We start from the raw sequence: 20,984 nt of genomic DNA on the forward strand, positions 1-20,984 counted from the left end.
AGGGAGGCATACCTTTTCCCATGCTAAGAGAGCTTTTTTTGACACTGTCCCATCTCCAGTCCATAAGGCATATTGCCTCAATAAGTTTTATGATCTTCTTTGGAAGTACAAATATTTGGGCCCAATAAGTCTGAATGGAAAAGAGAACACTTTTAATGAGTTGAATCCTTCCTGCGTATGACAGAAACTTTGCAGTCCATGAAGTAATTCTCCCCATTATTTTGTCAATGAGTGGCTGGCACTGTGTTATAGATATTCTTTTAGAGCTCAATGGTGCACCGAGATATCTGACTGGTAAGTCTCCTTTCTGAATTCCTAGAAATTCTAGGATCTCCTCCTGCTCATCTTGTGTGACTCATCCAAAGTAAATTGGGCTCTTGTTCTTATTGATCTTCAGTCCAGATGCCTGTGAGAACTCCATGAAGCATTGAAATAATAACTGAACTGAGCCAATGTCTCCCCTGCAAAACAGTAAAATATCATCAGCAAATCCAAGTTGCAAGATTTGCATCTTAGCACACTTGGGGTGGAAGTTGAAATTTGGAATTCCTGCCAGCCTCTTTAGTTTCCTTGTCAAATACTCCATTGCAAGTACAAAAAGGAAGGGTGAAAGCGGATCTCCTTGTCTCAATCCCTTCCTTGCATCAAATGGTTTAGTTAAGGCACCATTTATCATAATTGTATATGTCACAGTTCTCATACATGTCATGATCCACATTACAAACTGTTCTGGGAAGGCAAGTGCATGTAGTATCTGTTCCATAAAGACCCATTCTATTGAATCATAGGCTTTTTGCATATCCAACTTCATCATACATCTAGGTGATACCCCTTTCCTCCCATATCCCTTCACCAGTTCATGACTTAGAATTATATTGTCTGTAATTACTCTGCCTGGGACAAATGCTGCCTGTGAATTATCAATCAGGAAGTCCATTACACCCTGGAGTCTCTTGGTAAGTATCTTTGATATCACCTTGTACAAGACTGTACAACATGAAATAGGTCTATAGTCCTTAATACTGGCAGGATTCCTAACTTTAGGTATTAGGGTAATTGTAGTGCAGTTTATAGGTCTAAACATCTGGTTTAACTGAAAGAATTCTTGAACAGCCTTCATCACATCCTGCCCAATAATTGGCCAGGATTTCTTGAAGAAAACAACATTTAACCCATCATATCCAGGGGCTTTAAGATCATTAATCTCCTTCATTGCTTCCCATATCTCTTCCTCTGATACTTGCTTGATTAGCAGTAGTTGTTGTTCCCTGCTCAGCACTGGCCCCATTTTCATGTCATTTGGATAGATAGCTGGTAAGCTTTCAGCACTGGTTCCCAATAGCTTCTTATAGTACCCCATGATTTCTTCCTCGATGTCATCTTCCAACACTAGCTGGACCCCCATGTCATTGGTTAAGACTTGAATCCCATTCAGATTATTTCTGTTTTTCATCTGAGCAAAGAAATAACCTGAGTTTGAATCTCCCAGCTTTAGCCATTGTACTCTTGATCTCTGTCTATATATACTTTCCTCAATCAGAATCCATTTTTCAAGATCACCTTTGAGAGCTTTTTCCTTCTCAATTAGTTCTTGGCTCTGTAGTCTAGAGCTCATCTCTTCCTGTGTTGTCTGAAGGTCCTCCCTGATCCTTTTTATTCTCTCATCTACCCCTTTGTAGTGCTTTGTGTTGATATCTTTGATAACCTCCTTTACCTTCTTCAGCTTGTTCCATACTATTTGCATCATGCCCCCCTTACTCATTTCCTTCCATGCTTGTTCCACTTTCTGGAGGAACTGGTTGTGTTCAGCTATACAGTTTAGGAATCTGAATGGTCTAATCTTCCTCCCCTGCACTTGTGTTATCATTAACTTTAGAGGCGAGTGATCAGATATCAGTGGTTCTAATACCTGCACTTTCATATTTGGCATCATCATCATCCATGCTGCATTCACCAGGCCCCTATCTATTCTACTGTAAGTGCGATTATTGGTCCAGGTATAGCTCCTTCCCACATACAAAAGTTCATGCATACTAGTGTCAAACAGGAATTCCTTAAAATCTCTTGTTTCTATATCTTGCACCTCAGTACCATGCTGTCTATCCTGTGTCTGAAGAATAGCATTGTAGTCCCCCATTGCAAGCCATGAACCCTGTTGTGTGCTGTGTATTTGCCTTAACTTTCTCCACAAATTTAGCCTATCTTTTAGATTATGCAGCCCATATATTGCTGAGAAACCAAAGGTGATTGCCTTCGATATAATTCTGATTTGCCCATGAATCAACTGCTCATCAACCTCTTCCACATCAAACTTATAAATTCTAGGATCCCATAATACCCATATTCTGCTTTTATTGTTTGGACTAGCATTTGATATCCATTGCCAACCATGTGCTATTTTTTTTGTTATTTCATTTTCTCTATTCTCCTTTACTCTGTGTTCAACTAAAGCTATAATTGATTTATTGTTGCTTTTTATGAACTCCCTTACCTCCTTTTGCTTGTAAGTTTTATTCAATCCCCTCACATTCCAAGTTATCACACTCATATTGGTATGAAAAGAGGTTTATAAAAAGTCTCCTGTTCCCCTAGAAAGCTCACTTGCATATTGCTTGGACCTGGTGCATCATAGTTGAGTCTGTTATGCATGCTTTGAGCTTCCTGCTTACCTGTTGTTCCCTGCTCCTCATTTTGTTTTGCCTTAGATGCCCTTGCTGCTGATTTGCCAAGAACTGTAATACATCCTTCTTCCTTTTCTTGCACTTCATTTCCTGCTTGCACAGACTCACCCTGTTGGGGTGTTTCTATTGATGCCTTTTGGGTTGGTGCTTTATTGTCATTTGTTCCATTCCTATCTGCTCTTACCCATATCTGTTTTCCTGTAGTTACTTTCTTGTGTTGAACCACTCTTTATGTTTGTTCCTTCCTTACTGCAACACAATCATGTTCTATTTTCAGACACTTAGCACAGTATGTTGGTTCCCAGTCATAATCTACCTCCTGTTGAATTAGTTTCCCTTTAGGGTCCTGCATTTTCACACATCTAGGTATAGGTTTAGTTATGTCCATTTCAATTAACATACACGCATATGAGATTCTCACAGTCCCAGTGGTGCATTCATCTGCATACACTGGGTTTCCCAAAATACTTCCTATCTTGCTGAGTGCTTTCATGCTCCAGCAATTTAGAGGCAAGTTTGGAAATCTTACCCATAGTGGAATCGTCTTCAACACCTCATCATGTACATTGAAGTCTTCAGTCCATGCCTTCATAATTATAGGTTTGTTATTCACAGTGTGAGGCCCAGAGTATAGTATTTGGTCCCTTTCCTCCAAGTTACTGAATCTAATCACAAAATATCCCTCATTATGGTAGTAGATCTGTGGCTTCTTTGAGAAATTTCCCACTGAGCTTAAGAACCTTTCCATAGCTCCAATGGTTGGTGAATCCCCTATCACATAGAGTACAATTGCAGATCCCCATTTTTCATTCCCCTGCTCGACATCCTCAGCTTCTAATTTTGCTACTTTCTCTCCATGTTGAACAATTGGGGATACAAACTGCAAGTTCATCCCCTTCATAGCAAGCTTATTTCCTGCGACCACATTTGCCCATGATTGGTTCGACTTCACTTCCGCTGGTTCAGCATCTTTGTGTTTCTCAACAGTGCAACTATTGCATGGTACTGTTCCATTGCTGCTTGTGCTCCTTGCATGCTCTTGGGTTTTCCCAGTCCCAGATCCGCTTCCTGAAGCTTGATTAGCTGCAGGTGTAGCTACAATTGTCTTCAATTTGTCCTTGCTTCCCAGTAAATATGCATCCTCTTTGCTCGTCTCACTCTGCATGTTCCTCGGAGTGAGATTTTCAGCTCGATCCTCAATTCGAACTCCTTTTGGTGATACAAACAGTTCAAGTACTGCTTTCCTAGCTTCCGATGATCGTTGTTCTTCCACCACATTACGCTGCTGATTTTTCTTTGGTCGGCCTCTCCCTCCCATGGCTTCCAGGCGTACGTTAGCTGATCCACGTTAGTGTGCGCCGAGAGGTTTTTGAAGAGAGAGAATGATTATACGATAAATATTTTTTATCTCCCATTTATTATCTTTTCTTTTTGTCTCTTTTTTTCATTTTCTTTTTCTGCCTTGTGTTTTTTTCTTGGTTATGTTATTTTTCTTCTTTAGTAGTTCTATTGTGATAAGCTATTCAGATTAATGAACGGAAAGATATTTCTCAAGGAGATTGCAGCTTGGAATATTATCCATCTGATTTCCTATGGATTCTCTCTGCACTTTTATTGTGTATGTTGAATTTATAGGAGAAACTGTCAAATGAATTTAATATATTTTTAAATTTGAGAAATATTAGTATAATTTAATGACTTTGAGGATGAAAATAAATTATTTTATAGTAAAAGGTTGGTAGATATTTCTTTTATGTTTAAAATTGAGCGAGCAAAGTAGATTAATTTGTTTTGGCATTTTTTTATTTTATTCTTCTTTTTTTATGAAAGCATTAATATTTGAAGAGAAAAATTAATTTACATACACATATTAAATGTACAAAGTACAAAATCCTATGTTAAATTAATACAATTATGCACGTAAAGAGATCAAGTATTTCTTTACATGTTTTTTTATAAGAAAACTGAGAAAAAATGTTTCACTTTTATAAATTTATTAGATTTGAAGACTAAAAAGGTATTTAAAATTTTAGTTTGAGATATTATAATATTTGGCTATTATAAAAAGTTAATGAGTTAATTTAACGATTTTTTTATTATCGCACAAAACGCAGACGAATTACCTAGTTATTTCAATATAAGCATCATGTTTGACCTTTTTTTATTTACAGACATTAGTAATAAATACGAATTTTTCTTCCCTACAATAATCTATTGCAGTGTCTCCTTAAACCCTTTGCAGTAGTCTACTGGCCTCTTCTTTAAGCCTCTTTTTAGTTTTTTCTCTTCACCCCTTCACTTCTTCTTCTTCGCTTCTTAAAGCCGTTGAGAGACCCGCCGCCGAAACTGCTCCTTTTGCGACGAGGAGAACATCAAAACCTAATTCCTCTTTCATTCTCTTCGAGTTCCGTTTTCTGCCATGGCTATGGATGGAGAACAGTCACACAAATCTCACAGGTCACGTCAATCTGGTCCAACCGCCAAGAAAAAATCAAAGTCCGATAAGAAAAAGAAAGGTGCTTCCGACGAAAATCAAAAGCAACATAACCCTAAGGTACTCCCATTCTTTCCTATTTTCTTAATTATTTTGTGTTCTTATTTTGTTATGTGCCTGGTTCGTCAACTCTATGTGGCTACAAGTCCGAAGTTTCTGTTTTGTTAAAATAATAGTAACTATTAGTGACATATAATGTAAATGTGTAGGCATTTGCATTTAATTCCACGGTGAAAGCAAAGAAATTGCAAGCACGAGCTACAGAGAAGGAGCAGAAGAGGCTTCATGTCCCGATAATTGATCGGTCCACTGGAGAACCAGCTCCATATGTAATTGTAGTGCAGGGACCTCCCAAGGTTGTTGATATCATGTTTTTGTCATACACAGCTTTGGTTAGATGTCGGGTTTTAGATTTGATGTTCTTATGGATTATGCTATTATAGGTTGGGAAGTCACTGCTAATTAAGACTCTTGTGAAGCATTATACGAAGCAAAATTTACCTGAAGTTCGAGGTCCCATCACTATAGTGTCAGGTATGGATTTCCATCAATTTTGCATCCTTTTTCACTGAATGCTTACTTTACTTGAGCCTTGTTCTTAAAGCCCCGAAAGCATATTTTGGTTCTTTTCTATGCAATTTCCCTTTGCAATATCTAGAAGTAAGACATGTCTTTGTTTTTGGTCCCAAAATAAGGTGTCAGCTTAATCAATTAACAAAGTAGCTATACATGCAGCATTGCCATAACCATACTCTATTTTAGTTTACTTGGATAACCAATTTCTATTTTAGTTTACTTGGTTCTTTTGTATTGGAAAATTATCGAATTCATTTGTGAATCTGTAGGTAAGCAGAGACGTTTGCAGTTTATAGAGTGTCCAAATGATATCAATGGAATGATTGATGTGGCAAAGTTTGCGGATCTGGCATTACTTCTCATTGATGGTAGCTATGGCTTTGAAATGGTGAGCTTTTGTTTTTTAAGAATGAGAAAGACTTTATAGGATAATATAAGATTGTTCTAGTGTTCTCTCATTGAGTATGTAGCAACTCCTCTAATCTATGGACGGATTCAGATTTCAGAGTGAGTTAGGTGGGATTTAATTATACGCTGATCCTATTATCATTAATGTAATGATCTTGAATTTTCTGTCTTTCAAATTTATCCTCTTTGTCCCATTTTACTTGACATGCCTTTTCTCATGACATGCAAAAATTATTAATTCTTTTACAGCTTGTTTGGATGGTTGTTCTCCGTTGTATCGTATTGTATTATTATCCCAAAACAATGTTTGTTTTGATTGTTTCATTAAAATTGGTTGTATTGTATTGTTGAATCCATTGTTCCGGAACAATGAAAAGTCCCCTTTTTTTAAACAACGGAATTGGTGTGGTGGGATTGTTTCCTATCTTTCTTTCCAATTATATCCTGACTTATTACTTCACAATTCTATTTTACCCTTTACCTTTTTTTTTTTTTCATTTTAACTTCAAACCTCCAAGCTATAACCTACTTTGTTTGTTTCCAGAACTTCTACCGCTAACGTTAAAGGTATTTTGCCGCCTTCAGTTTTATTTTTTCTCCTAATTTTTTTAAAACTCAATTCTAATTAGTTGTGCTCCTTTGTTTTGCCTTTTTCTGTCTCGCTCCTTTAATCTGCTTTTTAAGGTGTTTTGCATTCTTCTGTTTTGTTTTTTAAATTATTTTTATGCATAATTTTTGATAAATTTAATATTTAAATAATTGAGGGCATTTTAGTAAACTTATCAGTTACAGTACAGTACGATACAGTCATACCAAACAGCAAAATATTATTTAACAGTAACAAACAATACAATCTATCCAAACATCGTATTTATAAAACGATACGATACGATACGATACAATACAATACATTATAAAACGATGAGGAACAATGATCCAAACAGAGTGTTAGAGATCATTATACATTATTACACTATGCATCCTTTACGAGTTTCAAGAATTAAAATCTAAACCATGATATCCACAATGAGACCTAATCACATTCAATAACTAGTTTCAATTTTATCTTCCTACACTATCACTTTAATATGCAAGTCAAGCTAACTATTTTATTGTGTGCTTGATCAAAATCTCTCACAGAATAGCAGAGGGAGTATCAGTTTGATTCCTTCACCAACTTAATTTGTCACCTTAAATTGACATATATTGCATTTTTCTGTATTGGTAACCAAGGGAATGTGGTTAATTGCGGGGGTTATATTCTTTCTCTAGTACCTTTCACATTTACTTATTGGTGATTGCTGCCAACTTTACCGCCTCTAAGGAAAAGGAATTTTTTCAGCTGCTATTTTTTTGTTGGTAGACCTTGTGATTGGCTTAATTATTTTGCAGGAGACCTTTGAATTCCTTAACATAATGCAAAATCATGGATTTCCTAAAGTTATGGGCGTTCTTACACATCTTGACCAGTTCAAGGATGTTAAGAAGCTTAAAAAGACAAAGCAACGGTTAAAGCATAGATTCTGGACTGAGATATATGATGGAGCTAAATTATTTTATTTGTCTGGTCTTATCCATGGGAAGTAAGTCACTGGCTTCCATATTTGAAAGTGACATGTGTAGCATGCAGCGATAATTTAGTGGAATATTTCAATTTAGTTTCTGAAACAACTTTTTAAATCTGTAGGTACTCTAAACGTGAAGTGCATAATCTTGCGCGGTTTATCTCTGTCATGAAGTTTCCTCCTTTGTCCTGGCGCATGTCCCATCCTTACATTGTTGTAGATCGATTTGAAGATGTAACTCCTCCCGAAAAAGTGCGCATGGACAGCAAGTGTGACAGGAATGTCATTCTGTATGGTTATCTTCGTGGATGTAATTTGATGAAAGGAGCAAAGGTCTGTGATGTGAATGCTTTATTTCTTTTTTCTTAATTATTTGTCAGAGAGTAACCTTTAGTGCTACTTGTGATGTAAAATTGTGATATCACTAAGAACTTGTTAAACCAAAGATTCATGTCCTTTGAGATCAATTGCAAGTTATATAGCTGCTGAGAGATCGCATAGCAATATGCCTGAAGTCTTATGAATTCTGGTTGGCTCTATCGGGCTACAAATAGATAAACTCTAAGAGTGACAAGACCTTGTAGCTGGTTCAAAGACTTAGAGAAAATCATCACACTTAACATTCGAATGCATATCGTGTATCTAATGGATATAATTGTCGGCACTCCCTCTTTAGTTTGGGAAATTTCTAGAGCCATGCCGGCCTGTAGAGTGTGGACCTTTTGGAATGAAAGGAATAGAAAGTGCTTTGAAGACAAGACTACAACAGTACATATTTTGAAGTATAGGTGAGTGCTGTCAAACTATCGGAAACAGCCTCTCTGCCCCTATCGAGGCAGGGGTAGGTTTGCGTACACATTACCCTCCCAAGACCCCACTATATGGGATTTTACTGGGTAGTTGTTGTTGTTGTTGTTAGGTGAGTGCTGTCAAAGGTAAAAAGCTCTAAAAAGTGTTCTAGGTTTATTGGGGCTTTAATCAAAACAAACTTAAAGTGTGGGCTTTTAGTAAAAAAAGGCGCAATGAAGCTAAAAAATAAAAGTATAGATGTAATTCAAGAACAAAGTAACAAATTTATTCATGTTGTTTCCTTTTATAGCTAATACATTTCTGATTATGTTTGTTGTTTAGTGCCACTTGATTCAGGATAACATGTCTTAGTGCCTTGCCTTAGGCTGAAGCGCAGCTTAAGCAAAATGAGCCTTTGACAACACTATAGGTCCTTAGGACCTTTGGCTTTTTGGCATGAATGTAGCATCATATATGAGAAGGAAAATATGATAGACTCTATCAATCTTTTGCAGATTTTGTACAAGGAACCTTTTGTAGCGTCCAACACTAGCTTAGTGCTTGGCTATTTCAATTGTGAATAATATTTGCTTGTCAAAAAAGCTCGTGAATTCTACTGGTAGATGTTCTAGTAAAAGGGGGGAAAATGATGTACCTTTCATAACAGAGTGGAAAAGATCGAAAAAAGATGCCTTTGGGATAAAAACTCAATGACTTGTATAATGACTCTTGTGAGGACAGTGTCATTTTATTTTTATCTAGTTGTTTTGTTAAGGTGTTTCAGCTAGTGAGTTAACAGTTTATTTCTCTCTTGTCCATATTCTAAAACTGCTTCATAAATATGACCAGGTGCATATTGCTGGTGTTGGTGATTATAGTTTGGCTGGTATAACAGCGTTAGCTGATCCGTGCCCTCTACCATCTGCTGCCAAGAAGAAGGGGCTAAGGGACAAGGAAAAGCTGTTCTATGCCCCCATGTCGGGATTGGGTGATCTTCTCTACGATAAAGATGCTGTGTATATAAACATAAATGATCACTTTGTCCAGTTCTCTAAGGTTGATGAAACAGCTGCTGTTGGGGCTCGCAACGGTACTAATTTCCACTATGTTATCAAGAATCCCAAATTTTCTTTTCTTTTCTTTTTTAAAAGGAAGAATTCCAAATTTTCTTAGCTTATGGGAAATTCACATTCCCTTATGAGTTCAGCAAGATATGCGATATGCTTCAGGATGTCTTCTGATATCTGGAATTTAAGTTTTTACTTGTGTCTTGGTAGTTTGAGTTGATATTTTTGTATATAGTACATCATTCGGGAAAAGAGTTTGGTTGGCTGATTAATATTCTTCTTTAGCAGCACTGATCATTTAGAAATGTGTAAGACGGGGTTTTAAGTAGAAATCCTGTTTTTCGGCTCTCTTGATGAATGCTATCTCTTCTGTAGCACATTTTTCGTTGTAGCTAAATTTGCTGCTATTACCAATTAATAGGCCTTGAGTGTCATTGCCTTCCTTTGCTTGCTCTGGGTTCCTTCCATTCAATCAGTTACTCATCATAATTTTTGGGTAAAGTCTACCTATTATCGGTCAAGCGACTTAATGGGACCAAACTTTGATCATAAGTTGACTCTTGTGGTGGTGTGTGTGTCGTCCATTTTCCCCAACTTCTTTGTCTGTCTCTCTCTTTATCCCCTGCTCTTCAGATCACATAATGGACAATGAAGAACTCTTGACTAGAGCCTAGCTACACCGCTGATCAGATGTTAGTGTGCGGAGGAGTATGCTATTTGCTTAGATGGTGTTAGAAGTTGTTGAGAATTCATATATGTTGTAACAATTGAATATGCCTTTTTACCATTGCTTAGATATCAATAGGATAGGAATGGTCATTGATAACGTTATGATCAATAGTAGTTTGTTGGATTTTGTGCATTTTTTACTTAGCTGTCCAGTTGAAAAGAAAAATTGAATTTTATGTCACTATCACTTTTCTACCATGTTGTTAAGAAAAATATTATATACATTTATCAGACAGCATTAGGTGGATGACAATAGAAACTAATATATGTAAATAATAAGAGAAGAATAGGATTAAGTTAAGCACGGTTTTTTTTACCTTGCATGGATATTGATAAAACATCTCACCCGTGTCATGCATGGATTTGCGACTAGTTTTCTTAATAATTTTGGATGACAAAATTATTGGATGTTGAGATCACCTTTTTCCTACATGCTATATGGTTTTTTTCCCAAGGTTACGACTTTGGCAAGTCATTTTTCCACTGACCAGTATTATCTTTGTGATCAGGGAAGGACAACGATATTGGCGAGGTTTTAGTTAAATCACTTCAGAACACGAAATATTCGATTGATGAGAAGTTAGAAAATAGTTTTATTTCCCTTTTTGGGAAAAAACCTATTCTTTCCTCAGCAAATCCTGAAGCTGATCAAACTTATGATTTGGAGCCTACGGAGCAAGATCAGTCTGGGTTAGAACTCAACAGCGGGGAATCAGATAAAGACAATGATGTTGAAGATTTGAATGAGTTGGAACAACTACAGTTAGAGGGAACTCATTTAAGGGATTCAAAGAAGAGAACTTCTGAGGATAGCTCGGAGGAAGAAAATACTATTGGATCTGAGAAGCACCCAGGATCCAGTAGTAGTTTCAGGGAACATGTTGATTTCCATGATGGAAGGATGAGAAGAAAAGCTATCTTTGATGATGATAACGATTTTGATGAAAAGGTAAGCCGATGACATTCATGGTCTTGTTCCTGTCCTTCCTGTTGTACCTCATCTTGTCTATGAGGTGAGGATAAAAATCAAGAAGACGGGTATCTGTACCAGAATATTTAGGTGGAAGAGCGCTACCTAGTACCATGAAAGCTTTTGCCTCCTTTTTCTCTGGTTTGGAGAAATCTAATAAACCCTGTTGCCTTCCACCTCTGTAAGAGCCTCTGAGAAGTGTGCCAGGTTTCCCCGGGGGGTGGGGGGGGGGCGTGGGGGGGGGGCAGGGGATCTTTGCTTAGAGAACAGTGCTTTCTAAAGCTCATCAATTACCCTTTCTAATCATTGATGTAAACTTTAGCAGCGTATTATTGTTCACATGTTAATTAAGATTAATTTGTATAGGTTGTTACTTCTTCACTTATTGATATGCACTGAACTTAAGTAAGTTACTCTAAATATCCTGGTTGAAATTGCGGTGGAATTGGAGTTTGAAATGCGTGTATGTTGCATTTATGCTATATCATTTGATCCAGGATTATAATGAAGAAGATGACGAGGAGGATGAACAGGACGAGGAAGCACAAGATGATATAGAGGACACTGATGAGGAAAATGAAGCTTATCAAAATTCTGGGGAAGATGATGATTTCGATACAGATGGTAGGTTTTTGATCTTCATTTAGTATTGGCATCAGCCATTGGGTACTTTGATCTCCATTTAATATTTCATCATCCTCTAGGCATTGGTGTAAGTAAAGTTCTAACTTGCTGTAAAGTAGCTCGTATTCTTTCCAACCCTTTCCTAATTACTCCAAATCTTTCATTTGTTACGGGATCTGTTTGTTTTTATTTTAGTTGGAGAGGACATGGGCAATGCTTCAAGATGGAAAGAGTTCCTGTCAGAAAGGACACGTGAGCGCCAAAATGTTAATCTTATGCAGCTTGTATATGGGGAAACTGAATCCAAGTCAACTACTAAAGCTGGGTTGCAGCAGCGTGGCACTGAAAATGATGATAGTGATACTGAGTTCTTCGTGCCAAAAGGGGAAGGAACTAAGGTTTGTCCTTATACAGCACATCAAATAATAACGCTTTTGGCCCCATGGTAGTTTTGCTTTTGGCCCATGTGATATCCAGCACATTGAGTGTTAAATTAGATGAAATATGCGTAATGGAATCATCGTTTATATAATTAGAGTATGATTTAAGAGTATCTGTTACTTTAGTCTAAAAGATCGACAAAGGAGAGTTATTATTAATGGCTCAATCATGTGACTTCCATGTCTTTTACCCTGTATTTTGAGGGTATCTTGATTTAGAAAAGTGTTTTAATATCTTTAAATTTGTCATTCCTGCTTTGTTGTCCTAAAGTATATGCAGTGGGAGTATCAAAATGACTTCACTGTAGCAGAAAACATGATAGTCATGTGGAGGGACCAAACCAAACATATCAAAAGATTGAAAGTAATAGACCAAAACTGTATTCATCAATAGTTGAGGGACCAAAGAAATTGCAATCTTCTCAATGCAATTATATATAGTTCTTCCGCTGTTGTAGTCATTTTTTAGTTTACTGCTACCATTTTGGTAGGAGTTGAAATGAGCTGTCTAATTATTGCATCTGTTTATGCAGAAACCAGAAGAGCCGGTGAATGATGATAATATTGATGCCGAGGACTGCTCCAAATTTGTAAATTTTGCAAGTCAAAGTGACTGGAAGAGCCAAGAATCCATCGAAAGCATCCGTAGTCGTTTTGTCAGCAAAGGCTGGTCCAAAGCGGCTCGTGGAGGTGGCTCAAGAGATGTTGATGGTAATGGTGATGCTGGTGAGGATGGCGAGGATCTGTTTGGTGATTTTGAAGACTTGGAAACAGGTCAGAAGTATGAGAGCCATGAGATAGGTGATGCTGGAACTGGTGACAAGATCCATAGGGATGATGAATCAGCAATTGAGGAGCGTAAGCTAAAGAAATTAGCACTTCGTGCAAAATTTGATACTCAATATCCTTTTGTTACTTTCCTTTTCCTTCCACTCCACCCTTTTATCATCATTCATCATCAAATAATTTTTGCGCTCCCTAAATTATGATGGGTTTTAGTAACAGTTATGTGTGATTTTCTGCTTCGTCATTGCAATTTGTTTTATGAGCTTAACTTCTATGTACATATGGTGGGTCTGATTCCTCCAATGAGGGGGATGAGGATATCAAACCAGACACAAAGTCTCATCGGGGTCAACCTGATGGAAATGGCTACTATGATAAGGTGGGCTTTTTGTCAGTTACAGCCAACCATAAAGTGGGAATACTTTTACTTTGAGTTAATCATGCCTATTTTCACAGTTGAAGGAGGAGGTAGAGCTTCGGAAACAAGTTAATTTAGCAGCACTGAATGAACTTGATGAGGACACTCGGATAGAGGTAGAAGGTTTCAGAACAGGAACTTATCTTAGACTAGAAGTTCATGATGTCCCCTCTGAGATGGTCGAATATTTTGATCCTTGCCATCCTATTCTTGTTGGAGGTCTAGCACTTGGGGAAGAAAATGTTGGGTACATGCAGGTAAAAGCTCCTCTTTGGTTATGTCCAATTCGTTTCTTTTTTCCTCTTAGTGTTTATTTACCCCGTAAGATGGCTATTCAATTTTCCATCCAATTGTTATATAAACAGATCAAGGAACTCTTATTCACTTCTTTAGAAGTAGTCTGTCTCACCTTACCAAAAAAGAAGTTTGTCTCTCCTCTACAATTTATTTATGAGTAAAACTTGAACATTTTATTTTAAGCTGTCAGTTATGAACAGGTTTTATGGATGGATTAGAAATTGCCAGTCAGAGAGGCCATAACATAGTTATGGAATTATGAACGCTAGAAGACACACCAGACGGCTCAGATAGGGTCATAAGAGAGAAGTGTAACCTGAAACAATTTTTTGGGAGCCTATCATAGTTTTTTTTTTAAACAGAAAGAAAGCCATTAGTTTGCCCCAGGAAGAACTAGCATGTCCATTAGGTTTGTTTGATTAACAAGATATCTTCTCCTGGTCCCTGATAAAAAAAGGATATCTTTTGCTGGTAATAAGATATTTACACCTCTTGTCAAAATTCTATTATTGACTTTAGCTAGGTGTAAAGCTTTCCTTGTTTTAAGTAAATCCCATTAAGTATTAACTAGCAAACTTCTGAACATGTGACAGCTTTAGGTTACAAGACCCTGACTGGTGGTCCCTGTTACTCAACAGCTTATCTGCAAGTATAAGAGACTGTACTGAAAAAAAGGAGTGAAAGGCTCTGCCGCTGTCAATTACTTTTGCATTATGCTAGCATGAATCATAATAGAAAAAGAAAAACGTTTCTCTTGCATAAAAGACATGATTGTAAAAGTTAATGCATCGTGGTGTATTTTAGCATTTATCAATGTTAAGGCCTTATTTGGTATGTAAATCATAGTGGTGAATGGAAAATCTTAATTCCGATTTCTGAATGAGTGCCTAGTTGCATTCTGACACTACTGGAAAAACTGTTCTTTTTTCAGGTTCGGCTGAAGCGGCACAGGTGGCACAAGAAAGTGCTGAAGACTAGGGATCCAATTATTGTTTCTATTGGATGGAGGCGCTACCAAACTGTACCTATTTATGCTATTGAGGATCAAAATGGCCGTCATCGTATGCTCAAGTACACTCCTGAACACATGCATTGTCTGGCAATGTTTTGGGGTCCTCTTGTGCCTCCACACACTGGAATGATAGCTGTTCAAAACTTGTCAAACAATCAGGTAAGGTGTCGGTTATAGATGCCTATGATTGCCTTTAAGTACTTGTTAAACAATTAGGTAAGGTGTCAATTTTAGGTGCCTTGGCCTCTTTAATGGAAAGTTGGCTGGAAATGTATTCAGCAACTACCAAGCTAACCTTGTTATGGTCCATTTCCCATTTTGCCTACCGATAGAAATTTTAGCTTTACAAGTCTAGCAATGCAAGTGCCCCCAGGTCTTTGATTTAGTGGTACGAGCACAATGCACGATGGTGTGGGTTAGGCGCACGCCATAGACAAAAGCTTGGTATTTAAGTGAAGAAAGATGGAGAGGGTGGGCCAAACCTTGCGCCACTGGCCCTCTAGGATTTCTCCATGATAAAAAAAAGGTCTAACAAAGCAAGCCTAACCAGTGTCCTCAAATTAATTGGGAACCATATGTTTAACCATGTATGGAAGAATCATCCACGAGTACAGATTCATTTGTCTTCACTAGATCGTAGTCTTCTTTAAATACTTATTGCATGATTTGCATAACATTTTACTGCCTCAGTTTATCTCATTGCTTCATGCTTTGGCCTTTTTCCTGCAATCTCCTAAATATGCCTTAGACTTCTTTCTTGCAATCTCTTAATTTACCAACTTAGGTTTGTAACTTTACCATGATTGATAGTGCTCTACTCTGTCATAAAGCAACCACAGAATATGACCATATAAATTATGTTATCACCTCTAGAACATGAGACCCCACAAGTTGTCCAAGCTCTGGAACTAAAGAACTCTTTAGTGGAGGGAGTTGTGAGATGAAGCAAAATACAAATCAAATAGATGGGCCAGGTGATGAATGCACAACCACAGATATGACCATATAAATTATGTTATCACTTCTAGAACATGAAACCCCATAAGTTTTTCTAGCTACAGAACTTCTCTCTAGGTGGAGGGAGCTTCTCAAAAGACGGGAAACTTATCTACCATGAGGTGAAAGTTTTTCTTGTATAGTGCTAATGAATAATCAAAGAGGTAGTTAAGATACTAAGATGTGAACATGACAATTTTATACGTATCGAATATAAACAAATTATCTCGGGATTCTTTGAGTTCCCCCATTTATGTGTCTACTCCTGTGGGAGATACTCTTGTTGAGGACCGCGCTTACCGGTCATGTTTGATTGCTCTTAGTGGTTTTGAGACCAGAGCCGATTTATTATTGCTCAGCATGGTAGATTTTGATATTATCTTGGGCATGGAATGGTTGTCACCCCATTTGCTATTCTTGATTGTCTCGCCAAGACCGTGATGCTGGCTATGCCAGGCTTACCGCGATTAGAGTGGAGGGTACTTTAGATTACACTCCCAGTAGAGTTATTTCATTTCTTAAAGCTCAGCGAATGGTTGAGAAGTGGTGTGACGTATATCTAGCTTATGTGCAAGATGTCAGTATTGATACCCCTACAGTTGATTCAGTCCCAGTAGTGAGGGATTTCCCTGATGTGTTTCCAGCTGATCTTCCGGGCATGCCAGCCGACAGAGATATTGATTTTGGCATTGATTTGTTGCCGGGCACTCAACCCATCTCTATTCCTCCATGACACGTAGAAATAAGTAGAGCCCGGATCAAATAGAACGGAAGCATCTCTACGGCAAACTGAAACAGTACAGCGGGGCGATCTCTAGAGACTTTGAGGTATATTTGCCGCGTCCGTAGACCGAGGAGTCCCTATCTACTCTCTCTTTTAGTTATAGCCCTTCTGTATTTCCTCTTTCGTTTAGATACTCTGGAGTTAGAACACTTTGTAGTTATTCCACAGCTTGTGATTTCATGAGATTCCGGGTTTTGAGAAATGTAGTTTTAGTTTGAGAGTTTGTATTGTATATGCCGAGCGGCATCTTAAATGTTTCATTATGTTATTCCGCAGTTTTTGGCTAGTTTTGAGAAATGTTTCATTCTGTTGTTTCTTTTTTCGCAATTTGTTAGACTTACCTAGTCGTAGAGACTAGGTGCCGCACCTGGCCCATCTATTTGATTTGTATTTTGCTTCATCTCACAACTCCCTCCACTAAAGAGTTCTTTAGTTCCGGAGCTTGGACAACTTGTAGGGTCTCATGTTCTAGAGGTGATGTTCTACTTTTACTTGAAACTTTGAGAATGTAACATAATGTACAATGTGTGTAAAGCTGTCCTTGGCTATTGATTTATGCATAGTGAAAGGAGTATAGTCATTCTGGTAAGGATCTGACTGTGTTAATGCTAGGATGTTTTTCATGTTCTGATTTTCTTCTTTGAAATTGTATATGAAGTTGGATTTGTGTCAAGTGTTGTCAGTCTCCTTTTCAATTCTTTAGAAGAACTTGGTAACTATTGTAAAGTTTGAAGAGCTTACAAATACATAGTGAGGCAATTTCATAATAATAACTGAGAGAAGCTTTATCAATAAACAATCCTATGCTATATCAAAGAACAAATCCCATTTTTTTCTAACTTCTGGTTACTTTTTGCTGATTTGGGGATGGGGAGCAGAGAGAGGGGCGGGAGATCTGCAGTCTATTTGTTGCTGCAAATACAGGTTGATCCTGATTGTTCTACCTTTGTCGTCTTTATATCTTTTCAGGCATCCTTTAGAATCACTGCCACTGCAACTGTGCTAGAGTTCAACCATGCAGCACGAATAGTCAAAAAGATCAAGTTAGTTGGTTACCCATGTAAGATATTCAAGAAGACAGCACTTATCAAGGACATGTTCACTTCAGATCTTGAAATAGCTAGGTTTCAAGGTGCAGCTGTTCGAACTGTTAGTGGAATTCGCGGGCAAGTGAAAAAGGTAGTTTCCTACTTTGAGTATCATTTGGGTGCTGTCTCACTTTGCTTCCTGGTTTTCTACTATGGATACTCGTGCTTGACTGTAAATTGACAGGACTTATTTAGATCAAACAATCAAGCCGGGAAGAATATATTTTCTTGTTACTTCCTCTAGATACCAACTTTTCATGTTCGCTCCCTCTTTTCTGTAAATATTTAACCACCATCAAGCAATCTGGTATTATTTTTTTTAATTATTTTTAAATGTTACCTTCTCAAAAAAAATATAAATAAATCTTTTTTTACTATTTTCTAGGATCAACACAATTTAACGAAATTGCACCCTGATGGTATGGGAGAAATTTTGATCAGCGGAATAAACAGTATGAAATGTTACTCTGGAAATTCTGACCACTGCTGATTGAAAGAATAGAATAATTACACGTGTTGACTTGTTGAGACATAAGATATTTAGTATTTGAATATTCTGACAAAGCATGGACTTACACACATGACAAAGATGAATTTGTTGAAAAGAAAAAGGTGCAATGTGGGGTAACCAGGGGAAGAAGGGGGCTTCATCTATGGTTACCTGTTCTGTTTTTCATTCGAGGTTTGTTCTGGACTCTCTTCTCTCGATACCACCCATGGGCTCCATGGAGCATTAGTTTGTGGTCCTGGTAAATTCTAGCATAGACGTGGTATTTTCTTAACAGTATTTTTCACACTGTTTGGAGGAGGATGATTAGGGTGCCATATCCAAAAGTTGCACATGTTGCAAAATGCAAAGTGATTCCAGCACAAAAAGTTGTGGAGATGTAGTTGGAGTGGTTCTTCGTGTTTAGGGGTTGGTTTACTCTTGTTTCCTGAATCTTTTCCCTGGTGTTAATCTTAGGCTGCTAAAGAAGAGATCGGTAACCAACCCAAGAAGAAGGGTGGTAATGCCAAAGAAGGCATTGCTAGATGCACATTTGAGGATAAGATCCTCATGAGTGACATCGTTTTCTTGCGTGCTTGGACTCAAGTTGAAGTTCCTAGCTTCTACAATCCGTTGACAACAGCATTACAGCCTCGCGACAAAACTTGGCAAGGAATGAAGACAGTTGCTGAATTAAGGAGAGAACATAATCTGCCAGTGCCTTTCAACAAGGATTCATTATATAAGGTGAAACAAGTTATTTCATGCGTTGTTAATAACTTCTTAATTACATTCAAAGTCTTGTGTTGCGTTTTTTTCCTGCTGACAGATGCCCCTCTGCTTTTCTTTTTGTTTGATGCCGCAGCCAATTGAACGAAAGCTGAAAAAGTTCAACCCCTTGGTAATTCCCAAAGCATTACAGAAAGATCTCCCCTTTGCCTCTAAGCCCAAGGATACTCCTGCTCGGAAGCGACAAACATTGGAAGGTCGGAGGGCTGTGGTGATGGAACCTCATGAGCGCAAAGTTCTTGCTAATATTCAACATCTTAGACTCATTCAGCATGAGAAGGTATGTTCTCTTTAACTGGAGCAGTGAGCACTCGGTTTTACTACTAGTACTTTTGTGGGTGCGTAGGTTGGGTCTGTGGTCACTTATCAATTAATACCAGCTATGAGCTCTTAAAGAGTTATTTGGGTAATTCGTCCATAAGTGACAGTTCTCTTAGCCTCTCTGCTATGTAAATTTTTACTCTCAGTGAAAGCTTATACGTATTTGGATATGAGGTTTATGTTTCCCATCATTTTAAATGCATTTTGCAGCAATGTTGTCAAAGGCTCATTTAAGGCGCGCTTAAGCCCTAAAGCTCAAAAAAGCTCAGGGAGGGCGCTTCGCCTCACTTAAGTTGCGCTTCAGTATAGGCAGGGCACCAAGACATGCCCCTTATTGCCCATGAGTTCTATCTTGAATGGAGCAATGCTAGACTACAAATATAATCGGCAAATAAGTGTATTAGTTGTTAAGGAAAACAATATAAAATGAATTTGTAACTTTTCTCTTGAATTACATATATATTTTTATTTTTTTCTTGCATTGCGCCTTTTTTAACTAAAGCCCCCACTTAAATTGCGCTTTGCGCTTAAAGCCCCAATTGACCTAGAGCGCTTTTTAGAGCTTTTCGCCTTTGACAACACTGTTTTGCAGATGAAAAAGCGCAAGCTCAAAGAAGGAGAGAAGAAGAAAGCACTTGAAGCAGAAAGGATCAAGGAAGAGCAACTCTCAAAGAAGCGACAGAGAGAAGAGAGACGAGAAAGGTACCGTGTGCAGGATAAACTGAAGAAGAAAGCCCGCAGGGAATAGGGTCTTAGTTCTCCATAGACTGCCTGAAACAGTTTGTCTACCCAGATAATTGAGTCAATCTTGCTGGAAGAACTGAAAGCTTGGTTGATTGCCAAACTTGGCTTGGTATCATTTGACTTTGCAGCATCAGTGGCGGCCTGTTGTGATCAGCTAGCTGTGAGATGCGGCTTCAATGTGTTTGGCCAACCAGCGGATCTTTTACTATCCTTGGACCTCAGCCTCGTGGTGTACCATGAAATATTCGCCAAATTTTTGTAGCTTAGGGGAAGTGCTAATATATTATCATAAATCTGTACAAGATGTAATAGTGGCATGAATATGCAATGTAATGCTTACAAATTCTGTTGCTTCTATTCTCTTTAATGTTTGTGAAGTGGCACCATAGTGCTTTATTGATTGGTTCTCCTTATGTAGAAGGAAAACTGTTTGTTATTCTCTGTAATATAACAAAAAGAATTCTAAATGTACACGTTTCATTTGAAGCTAAAGACGAACGTTTCACATATAGCTAAAAAGTGCAAGTCTTACATTGTGCTAATATATTACTCGAACTTATTGGCACGGCTAAGAGTGGCTAGAATTCAATATTCGGTTCCATTGGATTAATGTAATAATTCGTACTATCTGTTATTCCACTAGTTCATGTTTATGTCCCTGTTTCTTCTTAATTTGTTTGAAAAAAATGACATCCTTTTATATTTGGAAACTCTAATTTAAACTTTTCATTTTATAAACGTCATACAAAAATTTTACTTTCTTTTTTAGTTTGGTGTCTGATCAAATATTACCATACAAAAAGCTCTCGGGATTGCCCAGTTGGTTTGGAGGGTGGTAATCTATATGGATGACCTGGGATCGAATCCCTCTCAATGTCAAAAGACACTCGAATAAACTGAATGACAGCAAACAATCATA

General features: G+C 37.7%; 1 protein-coding gene across 2 annotated transcripts; it reads left to right on the forward strand.

The window, feature by feature from the left end:
• The first annotated feature begins 4,892 nt into the window (after window positions 1-4,892).
• On the forward strand, window positions 4,893-20,574 carry LOC109243368 (ribosome biogenesis protein BMS1 homolog). Of its 2 annotated transcripts, XM_019410292.1 has the most exons (18): window positions 4,894-5,235; window positions 5,385-5,531; window positions 5,619-5,709; window positions 6,021-6,139; window positions 7,552-7,742; window positions 7,847-8,057; window positions 9,363-9,603; window positions 10,819-11,258; window positions 11,777-11,903; window positions 12,099-12,301; window positions 12,877-13,244; window positions 13,409-13,508; window positions 13,586-13,804; window positions 14,776-15,015; window positions 17,606-17,815; window positions 18,689-18,958; window positions 19,077-19,280; window positions 19,914-20,574. In XM_019410292.1, exons 1-18 carry the CDS (start codon window positions 5,101-5,103, stop codon window positions 20,067-20,069), a joined length of 3,672 nt encoding a protein of 1,223 aa, XP_019265837.1. In that variant the 5' UTR covers window positions 4,894-5,100; the 3' UTR covers window positions 20,070-20,574. The 2 variants fall into 2 exon arrangements, with proteins under 2 accessions (XP_019265838.1, XP_019265837.1); XM_019410293.1 differs by lacking the exons at window positions 18,689-18,958; window positions 19,077-19,280; window positions 19,914-20,574 and adding an exon at window positions 18,110-18,682 and having other exon boundaries at window positions 4,893-5,235.
• The last annotated feature ends 410 nt before the right edge of the window (window positions 20,575-20,984 follow it).

This window comes from Nicotiana attenuata, unplaced genomic scaffold, assembly GCF_001879085.1.
Source record: "Nicotiana attenuata strain UT unplaced genomic scaffold, NIATTr2, whole genome shotgun sequence".
NCBI lineage: Eukaryota > Viridiplantae > Streptophyta > Magnoliopsida > Solanales > Solanaceae > Nicotiana > Nicotiana attenuata.